Source organism: Chaetodon trifascialis, chromosome 10 (assembly GCF_039877785.1).
Source record: "Chaetodon trifascialis isolate fChaTrf1 chromosome 10, fChaTrf1.hap1, whole genome shotgun sequence".
In the NCBI taxonomy this organism is placed as follows: domain Eukaryota; kingdom Metazoa; phylum Chordata; class Actinopteri; order Chaetodontiformes; family Chaetodontidae; genus Chaetodon; species Chaetodon trifascialis.
This window is the reverse complement of record NC_092065.1, coordinates 13685270-13708309: the sequence shown is the minus strand read 5'-3', so window position 1 is coordinate 13708309 and position 23040 is coordinate 13685270. Positions and strand designations below refer to the sequence as shown.

General features: G+C 43.3%; 1 protein-coding gene across 20 annotated transcripts; it reads right to left on the bottom strand.

Moving 5' to 3' along the window:
- Positions 1–539: 539 nt before the first annotated feature.
- On the bottom strand, positions 540–22420 carry c2cd5 (C2 calcium dependent domain containing 5). 20 transcript variants are annotated; one of them, XM_070971392.1, is made up of 31 exons: positions 22098–22420; positions 21532–21640; positions 21327–21413; positions 21006–21177; positions 20820–20915; positions 20407–20562; positions 20062–20299; positions 17361–17521; positions 15178–15266; positions 14684–14719; positions 13133–13241; positions 11284–11337; positions 9340–9454; positions 9144–9242; positions 8918–9029; positions 8751–8830; positions 8278–8464; positions 8024–8188; positions 7451–7495; positions 6813–6953; positions 6669–6732; positions 6493–6554; positions 6141–6239; positions 5963–6052; positions 5772–5850; positions 5151–5243; positions 4628–4660; positions 4182–4313; positions 2795–2988; positions 2554–2700; positions 540–2369 (listed from the first exon to the last, which is right to left on the bottom strand). In XM_070971392.1, the coding sequence occupies exons 2-31, from the start codon at positions 21619–21621 to the stop codon at positions 2250–2252; spliced, it is 3345 nt and encodes a 1114-aa protein (XP_070827493.1). In that variant the 5' UTR covers positions 21622–21640; positions 22098–22420; the 3' UTR covers positions 540–2249. The 20 variants fall into 20 exon arrangements, with proteins under 20 accessions (XP_070827493.1, XP_070827494.1, XP_070827501.1 ...); XM_070971393.1 differs by having other exon boundaries at positions 4212–4313; XM_070971400.1 differs by lacking the exon at positions 4182–4313.
- Positions 22421–23040: the final 620 nt, after the last annotated feature.

The following is a 23040-nucleotide window of genomic DNA, read 5'->3' as shown; positions in this document are numbered from 1 at the left end:
GATCAATATTTTGGAAATTAACATTTTTAAATAGGTCTGCAAAAGGCAATATTCCCACTTCCGGTGAATGCCGGAAGTTAAAATACAAAATAAGAGTGTCGAAGCGGGTCCTTACTGCTGAAACTCAAACGGTCATAACCGATTCATTGTAGACAAACGACAGATTAATCAATATGAACAACATTGTTAGATACATCCCTACTGTCAACTCTATGAAGTTAATTGAAAGTGCCTTGATATAAGAATTGTAATTTCCTGAGGTTCCTATAGAGCCCACATGCTGTATTCAATGCTTCTCATTGAACAGCACTGGTGCAATATGACTGTCTGAGTTCAGCTTTTATGAGAATGCATGTGTAATAATCTAATGAATTGATAAAAGTATGAGGCATAACGAGTACGTTTATTAATACATTGTGCTTGTTATACTTACCTCTAAAGATTTTCAATGCAGGACTTTTGAGTGTTTTTACTTAATTCCTGTCTATGAAATAAAAGAGTGTGCTCATAGCTTCTGTCAAAGATGATGATCAAATGGATGCATCCTAGTTCGAGTTTATTGTGCAATACTTACCAGGCGAGCATACACATTCATGGCAATAAAAAGTGTGTCTGCATGCTGCTAGTCAGAAAGCAAAAGCGTCTAAGTATGTACATTCAAGTTTTAGACACAAATACAGGAAACTGATAACACAAACAGATTAGAGTACCACTAATTCGCTGACACACTGAGTCAAAACACAGGCAACATGAGCAGTAGGTTTCATAAACAATGTGTTACAAAAATACTAAAATCTGATTTTAGAGAACATTTACAGTTTATTTTCAGGTGGCACCTACACCAGAAGACGCTTTTTCCAGCATTGAACATGAATGCTGAGGATGGACAGATTAGTAGCAGGACTATTATTCAGAACAGTGCCAAAGTTGCCAAAGCAACAGCAATGAAGCTTGACACAAGGTTATGTGAAATTTGACAATGACACCAAGATACTGAAGCAAACTGATCCTACAGCTGCAAGTGAAGCAAGAGTTGCTTCAATACACACAGCTAAAGGTCTACTTCAGTCAAAACCACCTCGAAGACTTTTTCCCAAGAAAGATGTCAAAGGGCTACATTACATGACTAAGACTGCATGTCTGTTTCATTTATATCCATCCATGATAATATACCCATCACCATTTGCCCACTCTCTCCAGATGTAAGGGAATAAAAGGCATACACATTATGCCATCTGAAGCAATGTTAAGCTAAAGCAATGCAAATTCTAATAGTGATAGTAATAATGGAGGTTCGAAAAGGAAAATTATTGTCCTATAAAATATGTTCATATGCCAGTAATCCTGGCCACTTTAACTGATGTAAAAAAAAAAGAAAAAAAAAGACTGGAATCTGTGACATCATTGACACTTTCTGAAGAAATCTTATTATCTTTAGGATACTGCCTTTGAGCGATACTATGACAGTAATTAGGGAGATTATTCATCAACAAAATCAATACAAAACCTAATTAGACATTAAACTGGGCACCGATTAACAAGTAGATTATCATAACAAAATGGCATCATAGGTTTGTGTGGGCTGTTTGGGTCCATTCAAGGGAGAACTTTCCATTGTGAGAAAGCCCACCAGTCTTATTGAAATTTAAATACTCGCCTTGCCTGACAGTTGTTATGTGGCCACTCTGAAATGAAAGGATGGGAAATAACCCAACACTGAGTGAGAATCTGACTGCATTGAAATTATTCGTTGGTATACAACTGTGTCCCATTTGGCACGGCCATTTCATGACTCCTCCTGGGAGCTGTGGATGGACAAATTACTCGTAGCTGCCTCAAGCGTCACTTGTGCCCACACACAACAGGATGGTCAACATACTCATGGGCTCTGAGTGAGCCCAATATGGACGGCTGTAATACAGTCAACTGTTAGATGCAGGGGGGTCCTTTGGCTGTTGTCTTGAAGTACTCTCAGATGACCTAATTCCCAAAGAGCGACATCAGCATCTCCTGCACAAATGCCCTCTTAAACAAACAGGGGGAATGCAGAGAAACATCCTGCACTCCTACATATATTAATATGAACTTCATGTCCTTGAGTGTGAGTACTTGCTCTTCATTACCTGTGTCCAGACCTTTGGATCTTTTATAGACTTTTAAGGCAGACATAAATGACTCATATTTGGACGGCTAGACTCAGAGACAGTGTTCAATCAGTTTGTGTGTCTGTGAGACTCTGTGTTTCACTGTCATGTAGGCCTATCTGTTCCACTAGTGCAGGTCTGTCCGATATTTGGGGGAATAGGCTCCTGGTCCGTTTCCCTGACACAGATGACGGCATCACCACTCACATTAATGAGACACTGAGCCTGGAAAAGGAACAAAGACAGGAAGATTAAAGCGTAAAAAACCCTACTCCATGTGAGGTCTGAGGATGCCAAGAGTAGTTGTGCTTTGATGTATAGATGGGCTTTAACAAGTAAAAACTTCAAATGTGTGTGTAATAATGACATGCATAAGAGTGCATGTGTGTGTGAAAGAGAGACAGATTACCTGGTTCTTGTTTGGATTTTCCATGAACACACACTCTTTCATGCTGTAGGACACTACTGCGTTGCCACCCAGGGCTGCTACGTGGGCTCGAACCATCGCAAACACCTCTGCTATGAATGAATGGAGGAAGCCACTGACACCGCCTTCCTGCAAAGGACAAACACACGTCATGAGTACCAGTATGTCTACACTTTGCACAAGATGATGCTGGGGCCTATGCCTATGCAGTGCACAATCTTACCTCCCGCAATGATGTTGTCTCTCTGATAAAAAACATGTTGATGATCCCGAGATATTTAATGATGCGTGTCCCAGGGAGGAAAGAGAGCGGCGTCATCTTCACCACGGTGACTGAACTGCCCCCGAAAGAACGGTTGGAGCGCAACGAGCGGGAACGTCCCTCAGGCAGTGGACTGGAGCGCTCCAAAGATGAGACTGCAGGTTCAGAGAAAGCAGGCAGATGTCCGAAAGAGGGACACGTGAAAAGAAAACAAAAGGAGGGGAGGGAGAAAAAAAAACAAAAGGGAATGGAGATACCAGAAAACACTCAAAAACAGCGTAAAAGTTAAAAGCAGATATGAACTTTAAAGCAGAAAAAAATGTGAATGTGGAATGTGCGTGCAATAATGCAATCCTGTTAGTGTTTCCACGGCAGGAGCAACATGTGCACACACTTATGTGAGGATGTCAGTTGTCCGTGTATGTTGGGCACATGTGTGACTTGACATGCAGTGGTGTGGATGTAAGGTGCCAAGACAATCAAGTGGAAAGCGTGCGCTGCCATGCATGTCATGCAGTTGAGGCGAACAGACAAGACAGTTACACAGTGTCTGCAGACAGACAGACAGACCTGGGCACAGCTGTGTATGCTTGAACGTGTGAATACCGTATCTGCAGTACAGTGAAGTACATGAGAGGATATCTAGATCCGTTTGCATTTGTGAAAGAGGTTTGAGAAATGGAGACGGACAGAGACAGCTGTGAGCTGAGCTGGGCACATGTACACGAGCCAGAGTGTGAAAGATGATCCGTTGTCTTACTGCAAATTTACCTGATGTGGCTTACATCCATCAAACCAGGAACCTTCAGAGCCACACATTAGATTGTAGTTCACTTACAGTGCACAGGACTGAAAATCATAAATCATACCAGATCTTGCAGCAAAGCATTGCCCCCCGGACACCCTACTATGAGCTCAACCACATTCAGATTTATGTGTTCAGTGTATCCTCAAATCACACAGCATCCTCTCAGCTTGAGTAGATTCACAAATGCAAATGCAAAAACAAATCAAGGGAATTCTTCCAGAAACTGCCATTAAATTGCTCCAAGTTAAGTACAAGCACGCTGAATGAAGGGAGGGATAAAAAAAGGAAGAGCTTCCAGTTAATTTATCGTCATGGTTACCACGGCTACAGGCATTTCAAAGCCAAGCTGCTGATGATTGTGGATTCCTCTGAGGGGCGGGGCTTCAACTTTCACACTCTAGCTAAAAAGCTGGTGCTTGATTTACAATGCTCCGCCCCCCAGCGGCATGCATGGAGGGGTGTGTGAGTGTCTGCGAGCATGTGTGTGTGTGTGTGTGGACTGCTTGAGAAACCGTGTTTTGCATATGTGGGTATGATCACCAGAGTGTGCTAGAGACTGTGTCCTCCTACTTGTCTTAACTGATCCTCGTCTTATGGTGTGAGCTTTCAGCCTAAGCAGCTCTAGCCAGGTGCTGCATCTGTCTGCAAAGGAACCGTAATCAACGGAGGCAGCTGGAGAGAACACACACACGACACAAACACACACACACACGCGCACACACAGCCCACACCCGAACATACACAAACGCAACAACGACGACGATGACAACAAGAGAAAAAAAACAAAAACAAAAAAACAAAAAAAACAAATCAAGACAAAAAAAACGAACAAATGAACAGAAAAGAACAGAAGTGATGAGGTTTGGGAGCGGTGCAGGATAACTCTGTCCGAGACAAAAGGATGAAAAGTCAAAACAGGGCAGTGTAGTAGTTTTGGTAGCAGGGAGGTGGGGCAGGGGGAGATGGTTGAGGAGAAGGGGGCTTACCTCTAGATGAGACGTTGGTAGTCTCTGGGACACCTGTCACACACAAACAGCACAGTCTACCTTTGTCCTTGACAGAGAGCCAAAAGCGTTCAGGGACAATCCCTTGCCCTTGAAACACGGCTAACACAGCATGTGTTACTTAGCTTTCACCTCCAAATCTAACATGTTTTCTCCATCCAAATGCCCAATCTATTGTCAGTACTTGCCCGGGTGCTCTTGTTGCTGTGTGCATTTCATGTGAATGGAAAGTAAGCCATGCTGTTTAAGGAGCATGACGTCTCATCTAGACAACAACACGCTGCCATCTAAGCTCACATCAACCAAACACACTGAGCTATGACACATCACTGTTTATTTACCTGCCGAACGAACCATAACCAGCTGATTTTGGCAGAGTTTTGCAGCTGGGGTGAGTAAAGAGACTGTACCTAAAGTGTTAGTGGAGGAGATGGGTGATGCCTGTTAGCGATGCAGAGCAGAGGAGGAGGTCCGGGAGCAAAAAAATGAAAAGGTTAAATTGTACCTGAGAATTTGGATGATGGCTGTGTGTTGGCAGATGACGAGTCTGTGCACAGCTCCATCGGAAACTGCAGCTGCTCTTCAGGCTCGCTGCATCCTGAAAAGGTGTGTACAGTATCATTCGGGTGTTTTAGCCAAATTTCAAAAACAAAGCACAACAGAAGTGATGTTTCTTAAACAGGTTTCACTGTTTAGTCAAGCATGGTCTTAAAAGGATAGTTCTCTTCTCCTATTTTACTATTACTGACACAAACACGTGAGACATAAAAAGGCTCTTATGTCTCTGCATGCAGTTTCAAGGCTGCTGAACACTGACATTAGCCTATCCTAGCTCAGATACTGCATGACTGTGGGATCAAGCAGCAGCTCCACTCAGAGATACAGCTTTAAAATCTTCTGGATACACTAGATAGCTTGTCTGATACAACCTTAACTAATTTCCCTAATAACAAAGAAAACATATTATATCCATCTTCCTGTTAACAAGCACCTCCAATGGATGACTATATTGTATATCAGAAAATATAGTTTCACGCTATAATGCAATGGAAATATTTCTTAAAAAAAGCCGTTACTAATGATTGCAATGCACTGAAATGTCAGTGCTGCCTTCAACCACACAGACCTTTGGTGATGGGCTTGTCTGCTGGCTTCTCTTGAGTCTGGTCTTTGTCAAATGTCATGGCAACTGCAGTCACTGCGACCTGCAAGGCAGACAGACAGACAGAGGCACAGTATAAGAATGATTTAAATTTGACTCTCTATTCTGTTCTGCATGCAGTTTCACAAACCGATGGCCTGATACTTGAAACATACCTGTATGAGTTCTTCTTCTGGCACTGCTACAGCAAAGTTGAGATGACAAAGACAGCAGGGGATCATAGAGCGCAGCTTGAAGTAAAAACTCTGTAACAAACACAGTTCATTTACTGGTTAGTCCAAAAGACAACCACTCCAACCATCATTAACAGTGTGACTAGGAAGGACTTCTTACCTTCAGCAGATTCTCACACAAGTCAGTGAAAATCTTGTTCAAGGCTTGGTTAGTAAGATTGGCATTACTCAACCTAAAGACCCTCACTGATGTAAACATCTGGAAGACAGTAACAGAAACACACAGCATAAACAAAAAGACAAGGGTCTGAATTTCCTAAATTAAAGCACAGTATTTGCCTTCTTGGCACTTCTTACTAAAACTATGTTCTCATTGTAGTTGCTGGAAATGTAGATGTGTCCCCCCACCCTCAAACATAATAATGCTTTTACAATAATAATATATACACGCTGGTGAAGATAACAGAAGGTTAATGTGTGAAGGAATTTAACACTGTATTATGGAGAGATACCTGAACTCCAGAAGTCCAGTTGTAAATCCCAGGCATGATCTCAGTGTTGCAGCTGTAGAAGCCTGAAGTAGATATAGAAACAGGGATGACAAAGAGGATAAATAAAGATACTTAAAAGAGCTTCGACTCTGTCAGGAGATTACTGACTGAGCATGTGCAGTGCAGATAGAACAAACCTGTCGGGGGAGAGGCATCAGTGAGGAGGGAGTGGATGTCCTCCACAGCATCAGTGTCATCAATCTATGGAAATGATTGCAAATGATTACACTTGTCCATGGAAACACTTGCATATAAACGTATTTATTTTCACACATACACACCTCCAGCACGAAGGCATCCTTCTTGCCATGGGAGAGGTCCAGTTCTGACACTTCGTCTGAGCTTTCCGAGTGGGAGCGGAAAAGTCTGGATCGTTGCCTTTGCTCAGGAATCGGAGAGCCCACAACTTCCTCTGTCAGCTCCTGTAAGCAAAAGCGGATGCGAGGCCTAAGCTGACGGGATGTCAGAGTGAACACTGGAACACCACCGAATGTGAAATGCAGCACCCATCTGCAACTCACATCTGTCCAGACTGTACAGCTAGTAGAAAGACTATGTTAATAACACACCACATGCTCAGTTCACACAAACTCAAGTAACCAATCAGCTGCACCATCACACACACGGCTGGTGTTAATTTGAATATGGATATGGAAGAGTAAGGAATGGTGCAAACACACACAGGTGAGAGTGTGAATGGGTAGGGTAGATGGTCATACCCCAAATACATTAACAGAGATACAATGAGCCCACAGTGGGTTGCCCTTGAGAGGTGACTCTGGAGTGGTTATACATCGTCCTGCTCCCAAACGTCCCCAGTTACAGTTGCAGTAAAAGTAGTGTCGTATTGTGATTAATACAGTGAAATATTTGTCATGCTTTGCTGTGTCTCACAGCTAAAAGTTTCCGTGCTCAGTACCATGTTTATGCCGCAGAACACCTCAGGGTCCAGGGCAAATAATTTCTTTAATGACCAGAGAGAGACAAGAGGGGTAAGTTTATCATGATTCAAAAACAATATACTACATATAATGTATGATTATGTACATGCATTTAACACTGGAACAAAGAGAATTCTAGGCAAAATAATGCAAACAGTTCACCGCAAAATGTATCTGTTTGTGTCAAACCTGATTAACTGTGTGACACAGCGGCACAAATCTTTGTGGGCCTTCAGCTGTAGATATTATTCTGACATCTGACATTCAAGCGCTAAAAACACAGTTTATGACTTAAAATTTGACCTAAGTTATAGGTAGATGAATAATATCACAAGACTCATCATAGTAAATGCTAAGTTACCAACACATGCGAACACAATTTGAAATGTTATGGTTGAAACAGGATCCCAAAGCTTTCTATTTACAAGTCATGGGCTAACAGGAGTCACAATTTCCCCCAACGCCCTGGCTACTGGAGTCCTGAGATTAAACACTACATAAACCTAGTTAGCAGTGACTGCTACTGTCCATGCATGTGTTGTGTGTCTCACCGGAGGGTTTATTTGATAGATCTCTTTGTTCTTGGCTATGGTGTCATTGATCCTTTTCTGGATGGTCATGATGTGGTGCTCATTGCTCAGGTCACCAGGAGTCTTCCCCGCAATCTGGATGCCCCCTGGTGCCGGCAGGGCTGTCAGGTACACTCCTGTAGCAGACTGATCACACACAAGCACACACACCCTTTAAGGACAGCGTTGCAGCAAACACATGTATGGCTGATAAAGCTGTTAAAATGTCAACCTACAGCCAGACCCAGGAGCATGTTCTCTCCGACACTGATCTGAATGTGTAAGCCAAACAGCGCATTCATGCTCCGCAGCTTCAGTTTGTTCATCAGCTGAGTGTGCAGCTCGTACTCCATGAAAGGCAGCAGGTTGGAAATGGCTGTCGCATTCACTTCGCCCTGGGCCTTCTTTTTCAGGCGACACAGTCTAGAAGTCAATAAACCATGGCATTAACTCACTTTGATCAATGTCTTTTGATGTGAGGCTGCATTTTGCGACACTTGGCATACATGCTGCCACTGGGAAAATATTTTCAAATAACACGAGTGTGATTTAACATCTTTCACTTACATTTCACTGCACTAAATCTCGCTGCATAAATCATGTTGCTGTTATCTGAAATATTTCTGTTGGCATTGGGAACTTGACATTTAATGCAGAATATCTTTGATCTTTTCCATCATTTTGGAAGCATTTAAGTGAGGTGTTTCACCTGGCCTGGATAAGGCAGCCCTTTCCTGTGACTGCTGCTTCTGGTGGCAGGTCAATTGTCGTGAACAGCACATCAGGAACCTTGAAAAAACATGACAAATCTTAGAATTAATTCATTCTTTTTCACAAAGGTCCATTTAAAACTGCAAGGTCTTTGATTTAGCAAACCTTTTGTCGTCTGCAGTGATAACAGTAGGTGAGCTGGGCGGGAAAAGGCATGTTGAGCTCATCATATGGGATGTGACAGAAGCCACAGCTCGGGGGAGACGGCTCCTCAAACCTGGCGAACAACACGCACCATCTGGTATCAGCCTCAATTATTCAACCCAAGCTGTGCTAACAAACTGTACACATTACAAGGAATTAGTTTGCTCAGTCTCTGAATCAGAACAACCTGTGGTCAGTGATTCCGATGTCTAGGCAGCCTTCACGCATATACCGTGGATTCAGGATGGCTGCTGTGCCTGATGCTGACAGGATACACACCTCCTCACTGTGGTGAGTGGAGAAAGACAGATCAAGAAAGAAAGTGAGAGGAATGAGAACAGGGCAAACTGGTTTATAACAAAACTGATTCAACAACTACATACCATATGCTAGTGCTCTCGCTGTATCCCACAACAGCATGGCAGCCGAGAGCTTTGGCATGAGATTTGATCTCCTGGCGAATCTCCTCCCACCAGGCATCACGAGTCTCTGGCTCATCTGCAAAACACAAAATTCTAAATCAAACAGTTTTCACAAAAGAATATAGATTGGCTGATTATCTATCAAAACCTCACTCAATACCTAAGTCTAGCTAATGATGAGTTAATACAAAACCTAACTAACAGTTGTCAACATGACTAAAAAAAGAAGAAAAAGAAAAAAGACTGCACTGAGAAGTTCAAACAGGATATTTGACTCTATCTAATCTGGTTATCTCATCTGACTACTTTGACTTACCAGGAAACAAAAAGACAGCAAACAGGACAGATTGTATTTTTTGATGATTCATGGGTTGTATGGTGTATCAAAGCAAACCGAAACTATCAGTTTGTGAAACAAAGTGACAATGACAATGATTTCATGAGAGTTTGAGGATGATGATGATGAAGGCAAAGTCAATGGTTAGGTTAGTCGTGTGCGTTCTCAGTGGCACATTATCAAAAAATGTATCGTCTCCCTCTTCTCTATGTCTCCTTTCAGTCAGACACGAACAGAAAGGACACAGATGAGAAATACAGCCACCAGCTGTTTGGCATGATTTGCTGCAGTGGTCTGACTATAAAAAGAAAATCTTGCCAGCTTACATAAAAGACACTGCGCCTGATGTGTAAAAAGGGTTTCCTACCCTGGTGTCAAAGGTAGGAAAGAAAGGATTGAGCCTTCATCATATTTAGGCTAAACCATGGGTGAGTTTCAATAGTCTCATGAGGCTTTGCTCCAATACCACCCCTGTTTTATCAAAACTGTTCAAAAGAGCCTAATCGTTGCAATATGTGAGTTTCATCTCACTCATTTGGAGGTTCTGGATCACTGAACAATGAAACACATGAAGGCAGCGACATTAGAGTATTGAGCCGCACCCCATGACTCCCTGAGAGGGCCACATGCTGGCGGAACCCCAGAAAGAGAGAGAAACTTAGCTGACAAGGGGAGAGGAATGAATGAGGGGAAAATAATGGGAGATCAACTGAGGAGATGAAGAATAATGGCTGATGGTCAGGCATCAGGCCCACAAGGTGGGTTCCTTTAAACCAGAAGCGGCATGTCACACAGGCACAGGCTCACCAACGTGCACACTCATGACCATGTGCACGCTCATGGACAGAGAAGGGCCATATTCATTCACCAGAGTCCATCAAATGTATTCAAGTTTTTAATTTCAAAAATATAGAGTGATCTCATACCTCCTCCTTTCCCCAAACTCACGTCTTTCCTTCCATCCCCATCATACATCCCAAATCCTTTTTTTAATTTTCCTCAACTGCCACCGATCCAATCAACCTGCCTTCCATGCATCCATCCATCCCTCTTCCTCGCTCTCTCTCTCTCTCTCTCTCTTTCTCTCTCTCTCAGTATGAATACGGCCCAGTGAGTTAGGGATGCACATGCCCGGTCAGTGGCTCTTTGTCACAGTGTAAACCTCCTAAACCTCCTTTGGTCTAGACAGGTTTGACCACGATGCTGATTCCGGAAGCGTTAGAACAGCGCTGGGACAACGTTAGGGAACAGCTGCAGCTCCTGTGTGCAGCAGGGTGAGCTGGGTGGCAGGGGGGAGCCAGGCCAGGCTGGATGGGGTGGGGGTGGGGACACAGCGCATGCTCAACTCAGCTCAGCACACACTCACACAGATTAGAGAGGACAATGGCAGCTCACTGAATTAATCAAATTTCAGCAATACACTATCCAGCTAATGTTCGATTTGTTTGTTGATATGTAGGCTTGCTGGTCTATATTGGTTAAATGTCTGCTGGGTACATGCTAAGAGGTTTAACATCAGTGAGCTGCCATCACTCCTTTGGGTGAGAGCAGTAAAAGGGGGGAAATACCTGCAGTGACACTATTCCAGTCTAGCAGTTTGTATGAGCGCGTGTTACCCAAGGCTGGGCCAGAACACACCGTTAGTACAGAAAAGAGAGAAAAAGAAAAGAAGAGATAGTCTAACAAACAAGCACAGCACAACAGCAGCACTCCACAGTCACTATGCGAGGACAGACAGCACTCCACAATCACTATGCAAAGACAAACTATATTCAGGCCTACAAAAACAATCTCGAAAGAAGAAGACTGATGAGGAAAAGAGGAGAATAGAGATAAGTAGAAGCTACAGGCCTAGCCAAAATCTTAAAAAGACTGAAGGAGAAATTAAGCTTTATACATAATACAAAAAATGAGCATGCAGTAGCAGTCTAACTCGAGTAAAACATTTCTAAAATTTAAAGGTGCCCTGTTGAGTTTTCTTGAAAATTAACATTTTTACATTTAAAGTTTCTCACCAAAACATAAAGTGCATCTTAAAAGTTCCCATTAAGTCAAAATCGACGTTCAAGTGTTTTTATCACATCTTGCACTGTATGTCACCTATATGGCAGTGTCGAGGTGCTGTGTTCGGTCCCGGTCCGCTAACGTCAGTCTTAATAGAATGTAAATGTGTGGAAGCCAATAGCACTCCACTAACCATATCATGGAATCATATCACAATACAAAGACATGGGGCCCAACTGGTAAAAACATTACTCCATAGTGCTGCTTGTGGTCAAAAACTGTACAGGGTACCTTTAATGATGCTTGGTAGTTGATCATAGTCAAAGCAGAGCAACAGTGAACAGGGCTCTTTTCAGTATGGCTTCCAACTTAAACCTGCAATATGGATCAGTGAAAACTATGTGGAAACTGTGCTTTTTACACTAGTTTAGAGGAATTCTGTTGTTTGAATCATTGCATCTCTTCACTTTGACTTATAAAACATATATATATTTTTTGCGTGGTTTCCCCTGTCCACCTCTGAAGAGAACCCTGCTTTTCCTAACCCAGCCAACATTCATCAGCACTCTCCTCACCCTAAATTCTCAGACCTCCCTGATTCAGACCATTAAACCAAGCGAAGGGCAAAATTACTGAGGCTGCTGGACTCTGAACACCTTCGACTGGCAGGCGTTATCCGAATGAGCAAAGTGTCATCAATGCAAAACTCATTTAAAAAGTTGACACAAAAACACAAGGATTTGACAGAGATAATAAGCATATTTGATAACTCAAAGCAGCAAAGCATGTATAAGACACCACAGTACCTAACCACAGCACCACCTGCAGCCAATATCACCACACAACAAAAGCAGCAGGCAACAAACTGGAGCCATGCACCACTATTTCACCTCACCTTCAGGGGGCAGCACACAACAACATGGCAACCAGAGCACATACACACGCATAGGCACGCACACACATGCGCACACACACACACTATAAATTCCACAAAGCCAGCCATTCAAACCACGAGGTGAAAGTTGCCCCTATCCATAAAACTTTTTGACACAGGTGATGAAAGCCTATCCTAACTTTATTTCCATCATACTGTACCAAGCTGCAGACTGTAAATGTGACCAGGAACAGCTTTCACCTGCTTTAGGACTCGAACATACAGTAACTGAAATCCTTCAACGTAATTTCTCGAAACAATCAAACAGATTGGCACTAGGACTGCACACAGGAAAACTTATCAACACAAGAGGATAATGGGCAGCATTAACTGACAGCCAGTTGCATACAAGGCCAGACACTCGCACGATACTGGAGGTCAATGGAGGAGCTCACTCATATCTCATATATGGTTACATATTCACAGTACAATGGACAAGCTCAATTGGGATATCGTGTGTTTGAGTGCGTTGAACTCACCAGGGTTGTGTATACGGTCCAGTAGTTTGACAGAGCGAGCGCTGACCACTCCGCCAACATGAACCAGAAAACCAGGTGGGAAAGATGTCAAGGTGAAGAAGGGGAACTCCTGCAGGTAGAAAACAGCCCTGTGACTTAAAGAAAGGGAAAAGACACTCTGGACTTTCCCAATGTATTTCTGCTAATCATATTTCCTTGATTGTAACATTTTATGAGAAGTGATGGCATTTTTCATGACGTAAGGTCTATAATAATATCAGTGTCTGAGTTCAAATGTCACTTTAGAACACGGAAAATTATTTTCAGATACTTCTTTAAAAGATACAAGAACTACATATACAGTAAGCACTTTAACTTGTACAGCGCTTCAACGACACAAACCTTATAAAAACAGAGAAATCAGATCTCTGAACAGGGGCTATGGGCAGAACCATAAAACTTCAAACTTCAACTTCTTCAAAAAATTTTTAAAACTGAAGAGCAAACTTGAGATTTGGTCCCAAACACTATGTACGGTAGACTGAGGTGACAGCAGTGTTAGGAAAAGTGCCAACATGCAGCAAGGACTGAGCGTGATGGTGTCTCCCCATGCAAGGTTCTCACCCCCAAAGAGTCCCCACTCGGTCCATTCCAGCCTACACTCGTAGACACAAACTCAAGAGCATTTCAAATAGATCTGGAAGTGATTGAGCCTAGGTGTTCTGCATCACTGAGTTAGTGATTCATTCAATCCTTTCAAATCTATATAGATGCATTTAATTAGGTTTAGAACAAACACACACACAAACTCACAAGGTCCTGGCTGAGGATCAGGACTCGGTTTTACATGCTTCTCTCCGTCCACTAACATGAAAGCTGGTCCTCTGCCTCCGGTCAAATAATGTGATGCAATCCATGCAGTCACTCACAAAAGGAGCTGGAAATACTTGAACTGCATCTTGGTATTAATTCAGTTAAGTCGAAGAGATAGTCATCTATAGAAAACCTGAGGGTCAGGTTGTGATTTCCAACCATGCAGGGATATGTAATGAGAACAATTCAGATGAGACTACAGCTACTTTCTTTCTTGTCCAGTACTCCAGGAAGGAAGACAGCTACTAACTTGACTGATATCTCCTCCCACTCGGAGCAGGAGGGCAAGAATGAGGTGATGAAGTGAGCGTGCTCATTCCCGTTATTGACACAGGAAAACCAAATCAGACTCGGGAAAAGAAGTCGGAAAGGAGGGAGGTGTTTGAGTATCCAGAAGGCACACACACACAGTCACACACCCCTTCAAACCTGAGGGGAACACAACTCCTAGCCTCCAGCCCTCCACCTAACATGCCTGTGAATCTATTAGAGTGCAGTGGGTGCCAAGCAAACACACAAACAGGGTCACGCAAGGACCCGGTGCCATGTTGCTCAACCCAGCCTGCCCCTGTGGGATCTACAAACAGCAGAGGAGGGGTGGGTTAGGAGTTGATTCGGACTTTGTGGTGGCCATCAGCTGGCCAGGGTGTTAGGGGAAAGGTGGAGAGAGAGAGAGAGTGTCACACCGATGGGACATACCCTTGCGTTTAACAATAACCCAGAGGAGGACGCTCCCTGAGTAGCACAAGTGGTCAAGAGGACAGAGAAAGTGTACATTACTTGCTCTTACACATACCCACTCCCCATTAAACACTTAACACCTCACCAGTATAAATTAGTGACCTTTCAAAACGATTGCAGCTACGTAAAAAGTGAGCAACTGTCTAATGCTTTGTCCATATATCTGACTGCATGTCAAACTTATCACAATCAAACATGCCACCTCTAGCTTGCTGCTCTGATTTGTGAGACTGGCTATGAAGTAAAAGCTTGTTCTATGCTTTTCCCTCTGTGTTTAATTTCAATAATGCAGCGAGTCAATCAAAGTCCACCTTAAAACAAAATGTCATGTACATGTATGTGAAACTAACACTGAACACATGCGTTTCACAGTGCAGTTGAGTCTCAAATGTCAGCATATAGAGTGAGCTGGTAAATACATGTAGGAGTGCGAACATTAAGTGTCATCATACCCTCTGCTCGAGAGCCGTCTGCGTCTGTTGTCGGAGAAGGGTCTTCAGAGGTCCTGCTTCCTTCCCCGCACTGCCCCCGCTGCCCATTCCTGATCACAGAGGACAGCCTGGCTTCAGTTTTGTCACTTGCAACACACAGATCAATGGACTAGAAAGCCAGTAAAACTGTCAGTAGATTATAACATTGCAGTATTAATGTTATTATGACAAGTCAAGTGAAAATACAGTAACAGCTGGAGTTGCACACAACACATCAGACAAGTCAATAAACCTGCTTTACCCTCATGCTAAGACTAGCCTACTCTTGACATTTTATCTTATTCAAGCATAAGAACTGGAACCAGAGTAAGGTCTGGGTGCGCCTGACAAACACATCAAACCACATGCTGAGGCAGGCGAATCCTGAGCAGAACTCAGTCGGTAATGTTGTTTCACAGTGAGCTCTGGGCAGTTGCAGCATGCATGTTGAGTTAATGCTTCTGATAACACGAGTCAAGTCAATCTGGGTGTCCTCCTGTTGATCCAGTATAAGAGAGAGGTGCCAGCACTACAGTGTGGTAAGGTTGTGTTACTTGGTGACACACAGCGGTCCTACTATACCGGAGGCTGCCAGCAGCAGGTCCTCAGTGAAGGACACGCTCTTTCTCAGCAAGGCAGAGTCTGAGTGGATGGTGGAGGGAGGGGGCGGGGTGGTGGCTCTAGGGGCAGAGCCGTGACCACAGCCCACTGAGCCAGAACCAGGAAGGGACAGAGTGTCTGTGGACAGGGTGGGGGAGCTGGGGCAGAGGAAGATCCCAGGCCTGCGTCTCACTGGCTGGGGGCCCTCTATCCAGCAGAAAAACAGATGGAGGGTGCACAGAGAACACAGATATATTGAGAATTGACAGGCAGAGCAATGAGGAGAGTGGTTAGAAGCGCAACAACCAAAGAGGGGGAGAAGAATGCGATGGAGAGAAAGCGGACACTGGCGTAGAGAAAGAATAGCCTGAACAGCCTGATAATCAGAACGATATGCCATTTAGTTTCACTTCATTTATTCAGCATCATTATGTTCATGATAGCCGTTTTCTTGTTGATGAGTGTTTTGTTTTGCACTAACCATTCACTCATCTCGATCATTCAGTAGTGGGCGACATCCATTTTCAATCAGCACAGAAGCTGACAGAAGCTGCTTAGAGCAGTTAACTTCAGGACAAATGAGGGCATTTTAGAGTTAAGAGCTGTTACTTCTGCAAGATAACTAACAACAATCTGTACAACTGCTTCAATCTCATCCACACTTGCTGCTGTTTTTCATGGATGAAGTTGGCAAGCAAACCCAATTCCAAAAACATGCTTTCAATTTTTGACTGGTTGGCTGTTTCTCCAACTAGTGGAAACAGCCATCAGATGGCACAACACAAGACCTATTTGAATTGCAGAACAAATTGGGGGCAGGCTACAGAAAAGAGGTGTGCAGAGAATTAGGTTTGGCAAGTTAGGACAAATGAGTGAGAGAATGAATGGCAGAGTACAGCAGCTAAAGAGGGATACAAGAGATCAATGAGGGAGAAGAGGGAATATGAAAAAGAAACAGAGAGGTGTAGAAACAAGGAGGAGGGATGTCGGCTTAGGGGGCTGCTGGTCCTCTCCCGAGGGGTCAGGGGAGTGGCTTTGGTGAGGAGGTTCATCAGGCTATATAGGTGTTCACAGGTGAACTGTGTTAAAATGTGCTCAAGTTGTCCTTGGGGCAGAGTTTGACTACACTTACCTTTTCCTCAATGATTAACCATAATGGCTGCTAATGAAGAAGTGACCTTAGATCAACAACAGCCCCTCATGAGACACAGTGCTTCCATTAAAGACCACAACAACAGGGGGACAAGACTAATACAGAGATCTGGTGTGTCTTCACATTATTAAGTGGATGCTTTATAGATGGTGAAGGCTATCTAGAATATCTTTTTTTGATAGTGTGAAAAAAGAAGGCACACCAGGCCACTGAGGACAGGGGGAGGAAGGGACTTGGCTAAACAAATACAATTACCAATAATAAAATAATGTAAATCAACCATGATATAATGTAAAATTAAATAAATTAATGAACAAAATTTAAAAAACCACCACCGGAGTAGCACCACAATGAGGTGAAGGAGAAGGGAGGGATGAGAATGGGAAAGGGGGACGGGGCCAAGTGTTCTTACCCGTCTTGGGCGTCAAACTGAGGTCTGTGTCTGATGATGAGGACTGGCGGCTGCATGGCTTGGAGGGAGAGAAGGGGGGAGGAGAGGAGGAGGAGGTGGGGAGGGCTCTGAAAGGGGTTGGCGGGCCGGAGGACGAGAGCAGGTCCTCACCAAATACCGGCCTGCCAGGAGAACATGACACATACACACACCCACGTCAGTCACCACCTCACCCTCTGAGCGTGTGTGTGTGCGCGCACATATGGCCGTGGGTCAGTGTTGCCATTAAGTGGGAAAGTGACTATTATACAATGTGTGATTTGTTTGCTTTGGGTCAGGTGTGTTTGAGGTGCTACGGATGGCTGGAGAACAAAAAAGCAAGCATGGAAAGCAAAAAAAATTGACAAACACAAAGAAACGCACTCTCTCACACCCACGCACATTAAACTAAAGAAAGCAATGTGGCAAAACACAAGAAGGTCAGACTCAACAGAGGATGACGAGCTGAAGCATGTGTCCCAGTAGAGTGAAGCAAAGGTCAGGTGACTGTAGAGAGATCACTGGCCTTTCCTCCGGGCTAAAAACACACCGTCAACACATTTGTTGCAAATAGCCAATAAAAATGCAGAATGATGCAACTGGGATCCTGGCTGCCCATCCTCTATCTTTGGAAAAATACATGACAGGCAGAGGGATTTGAGACTACCAATGGTCTTTCTCTGGCATAAGGTATCTGTCTTCCCTCTGTGGCTTGATGCCTCTGTCCACAAGATTGGCTTCATTGCTACTACATGACTAGTTATCTACTAAACTCCAGCAAAAACATATTCACTTTTCTCCTTCCATAGAAACATCACCATCTACTTCTCTTTGTATTTTACTTCTTATCTTTCTCCTGTATCTACTTCCTTCCCTGCCTCTGCGTACCAGTGAAGATGAGTGTGGGAACAGAGACAGAGAAGTTCTGGGACAGTCTCTGGGAGCTGCAGGCCGAATGCACTGGGCTGTTGTGGGTGGAGCGGCATCCGTGGGCAAGGGGGGACCTGGGCCAATCAGCACGCAGACAGAGGATGACAGAGGGCCGATTTGGACACAAGCAGTGAGAAACGTCCGAATCCGAATGTAGTCAGAGTGCCAGAGAGGAAGAAAGAGACGCACACAAGAACCAACACCACAAAATTGCAATAGAGTGAAAAAGGGGAGACAAAAAGGAAAAGAAGTTTTTACTCCCTGTCTTTGCCTCAGCAGGATACTCATGCATAGCTCTCAGCTAAAGATCTCAGTCACACACAAACATATACAGCAGGGATGCAAACACAACAGAAACAGGTGACAAAGTTCCAAATAGGCACAGGGACAAGCTAACATGTGGAGAAGTTTGAAAAATGTGCCCCAGTGAAGGGTCCCCCATTATGACTGAAACCACAATCACCAGCATAAAATGAACGGTCAACAAGATGTCAATTTCACAAATGTCATTAATCAGGCAATGTGAAGGCCTCATGTTGGACTCTGGGGATTGCGAGGGGCATTTTCTACTTTTGTTTTTTCACTATTTAAATACTGATTTATTCTTCCTCAGTGAGGTCAGAAACGTCTTTTGAAAAGGAGACTTGGACAAGACCACAGCATAAAAAGATGCACAGAGAAAATAAAGAAAGGAATCATTTACCATAAACTGTACAGTAAAATAAACTTTAAACTAATAGAGTGATAAAAAATAGATAAATTGACAACAGACATACTCAAAGTATTTTTTTGGGATGGGATGATCAAAAATAATGAATAATGCATAAAACTTGGGCTTGAAATTGTATTTTCGCACTGAAATTTCCCATTATACCTTACAGTGTTGGTCAACAAATAAGAAAATTAATCAAATTAATCAATTAATTATCAAAAAAACAAATTAAATTTTTTGTTACAAAATTTGGGTGGGGGTAACTTTAGCTCATTGAGTAAAAAGCTAAAAGGGAAATATGCTGAGAAATATATGTCCATAAATGTATAGAAAAACATATCAGGTGCATCATTTCCTTTGAGTTCCTCAGTCACTCTTGCAAATATCTCCATAATCACATGAGCAGGGAAAGAATCAAAGCCATCACCCCCCACACAGTGTTTACATCCCAGACACACACAATCTGACACACACTGACACACAAATGTGTTGCTTCAATGCAAATAAGAGGCACACATGCGCTCAAGTCTAGTAATGCTTACAGTAATAAGATGAAATCACAAGCTAACTGCTATTAGCCAGGTTGAGGTAAACAGAACAAAGTGGGGCACACTGTTAGAAGCTGAGCAAAACACAGGTGTGCTAGATACTCACTAAAAGATGCAGCACTAGAACATGCAGAGGCAGAGCAGAAAGCCATGCAAGAGCGGTCTAAAAGAGCAGACAAGGGAGGAGGGGGGTTGAGGATGGCTGTGTGTGTACCGCACATGTGTGTGTCTCAGGATATGTTGTGTGCTGTTAGTTTCATGATGCAATACACGTGACACATTAGACGCACAGACTACAAAGGGGAATCAAAAGATACTGAGACACACACAGGACTAGCTGCTAGGCTATAAACAGACAGTACATTTTGTCCCCACGCTCTCCTTCTCATGCACACATTGATCATCTTTCTCCATTCTCCCAAACTAGATTTGCAGTGAAAGTTGCACATAAAAAGAGACAGGGTCCATGCTTGTGTTGTTAAATCATACTCACTCCTTTCCATCCTTTGAAGGGGAATTGCAGGCATTGGAAGCAGGGGCTGTGTTAGGGTGTATATGTGTGGTGGTGTTCGGGGCACTTCCAGAGCTGAGTTTGTCCAGTGTGCAGGCAGTACCTATGGCCCGGACCACTAGGCCAGACTCTCCCTCCAGATCAAAACACTGCAAGTAGCCCACCACTGCATTCCCTCCCATCTCCAGTACCTTAAGCCCTATCTTCCTCTGCAGCTCTCCTAAACAGGGGGTAAGACACACATTAACAAGACAGTCTGGAAATGGAAGACCAAATTCCCCTTCCTCCATACCAACATCAAAAGAGAATCGCTTAGAATTTCCTTACCAGACATAAGAGAGATAAGTCTCTGACGGGCCTCATTGGAGGCACGAGGAGTTCTAATACGGTCGATCCACTGGTACTCTGGATCTTCATTCACCACAAGCTCCTCCACAAACCCGTGCACCATCGCTGCTCGGTAGCATCGTGGAATGGATGTGGCTACCATACACAAAGGATTTAAGATTCAATGGGGAAAAAAAAAACATTTTAACTTCAGCTTTTGTTCTATTTTCAGCACAAATTCTTAATTCCTTGTTTATAAATACACTGTTGGCACTGACACCGCATGAAGATTTGTCAATCTTGGAAATGAACTTTTCTCTTGGTGCATAATGAATAACAGTATTATTGTGTCTTGTAATGTATTTTTAAGCTGTAAACCAACAACTGTGAAGCAAAAGTGAAGTCAGACGTACTGCAGAAGAACTTGACCCCGCAGGAGGACTGTCTGAAGCGGTTCAAATCATTAAAAAGCTCCACTTTGACAAGGACATTGATCTCCCCTCGGATACCTAATAACAAATAAAAGAAATAGATGAGGAATACTACATGAGGGGAAAAAAATGTGCAGTTATCATGGTCAGGTGAGTGTATTCTTGTACCGTGGATGGTATCATAGATGGGAAACCAGCCAGAGATGACAGAGGCAGCCTCACTGCACAACAGCGGATCAATGTCAATGTACACTTTCCCTATGGCATCATTAGCACTGTAAGTGTCGTGGTCCAACACTGTGACCTGCAATGGTTCATCCTGCAAGTCCTCATCATCAACCTGGACAGCAAGAGAAGGAGAAGGGAAAGAAGACAGTAAGAGAGGTTAGGAATGCTGAAATTTAATGCAATTCATCCACATTGTGTGTTGCATTGACATAACACTCCCACTTCCTGTCATCTTCATAGAGAAGCTCACAGACATTTTACCTCAAATTTGAACCACTCCGAGTTCCACTGTGGATTGAGGGATTTGGGACAGACGTCGGTTTTGAAAGTTGTGTTTCCAAACTTCACCTGGGAAAGAAAATGCATGAGATGACGCTGAACAATGCTGAAACCAAATAGAAATAATATGATGTTCCGGATTTGAATGGATTCATTAAAGACAAAGAACTCTTCAAGCTTCACTCACCTCTACAAAAGCATCAGTAAGGTCACTGGCTCTGTCCATCACAGGCAAGTGGCGCCCTGCCACAATTTTGGCTTTCAGTTTCCCGGGCATGTTGTAATTTTAAGTTTATCTGTGAATAAATAATATCGGCCACAATAATAACTCTATCAGTGGCTTTTCAACTGCTGTAAGTTAATCAACGCTGCTATCACTGATAGCGGAGACTGAAAAGTGGGCCTCACGAGCATATGTTGTTGACACTAGAGAGCCCCATCCTCTATTTACATGCTCTCTGGCTAATAAGCTAGCTTCCCTCAGCTACACGATAATTTAATGCTTCTATCCACTCGGCTCAAAGTTATCTATTCACTTATCGTTTATGAACATGGCGGTAACTGTCAGGTAGCCAGACTGTGTTAGCAAAGCGAGGCTAGCAAGAAAAGCCACTTAAGTTAACTGCATTGCAGTTACAATCTCCTTAGCTCTGGGTTACCTGATCGGCCATGTTTTTACGGTCATAGCGCAACGCCGCCACCCATGTAACCACATTATCTTACTACCACGAGTGCAAACAGCATCATCCTTACCAGTGCTATAATATCAAAAGACAGCTGTCAAAACGGCAGCAGGCTCGTTTAACTCGGACATCACTGTTGACAGCCCAACGCTCGTCTGACCTCCGTGTCTCTCCCATAACACGAGACGTCAGTTCCCAGTACAGCAGGGAGGAAAGTGTCGTTCAAGATGGAATATTCATCAGCTGATAAGGCTAAATAGATACAGCAGCACGGCTGACGTTACAATCGACTAACTGAGCCATTACACATGTCGCTGGTTAGCGCGTAAAACCAACGGTCAGTTCGACCAGGATACAGCTCGTGATGAATGAGTTTTCAGTGTGTGCTACCTTAAAGGACACCTCGTAAGCTCGTACTTCCATTTGAAAGGCTCCACTAATGTTCCGGTGTTAGACAAAACAACAAAATAAACCTTTTAAGAACTAGTCTCTTTGGAAACATGAAATAAATATATACATCCAAGGACATTATAAGCACTGAAAATAGATTTTGGTCAGTTTTACTGTATTTTACGTAGCAACATATGCAGATATAAAAATATTCCGCTGCAACCGAAAGGCAGCGTAAAGGTTTGGACATGCGCAGTTTCAACAACTGCGTCCGCTTCATTTTCCAGGTGACTGGTAGGAGGAAGCAAGTGCCCACCTTTAAATATAAATATAACCCTCTATGTGATGTTATTTACACTGTTATTGGTCAGTCATTTTACTGTTTTGGATTTTATTAAATTCGACTTTTTTGGTTTTGTTTATTTATTTATTCATTATTTATTTATTATTGTATTTTCTACATTTTTCTTCCATTTTACCAGAATGTTGCTTGCTGTAGGTTGTTTCAGTTCTTTCTGTGGAGGTGTTGGCCGTCCTGAGCCAATTGCCAGGTGGATTTGTCTGAATTAAATCACAGAGCCTACAGCTCGTCACCTCTGTCCACTGGGGGAAGTAAGACCATA

Excerpts from the sequence above, each read along its gene's own strand:
- c2cd5 (XM_070971392.1), bottom strand. The coding sequence starts at position 21,621 with ATGCCCGGGAAACTGAAAGCCAAAATTGTGGCAGGGCGCCACTTGCCT. Across the intron at positions 15,267-17,360 it reads CAGTTTGACGCCCAAGACGG|GAATGGGCAGCGGGGGCAGT; the intron begins GTAAGAACACTT and ends CTCTGTGATCAG. Across the intron at positions 2,701-2,794 it reads AGACAACATCATTGCGGGAG|GAAGGCGGTGTCAGTGGCTT; the intron begins GTAAGATTGTGC and ends TGTCCTTTGCAG.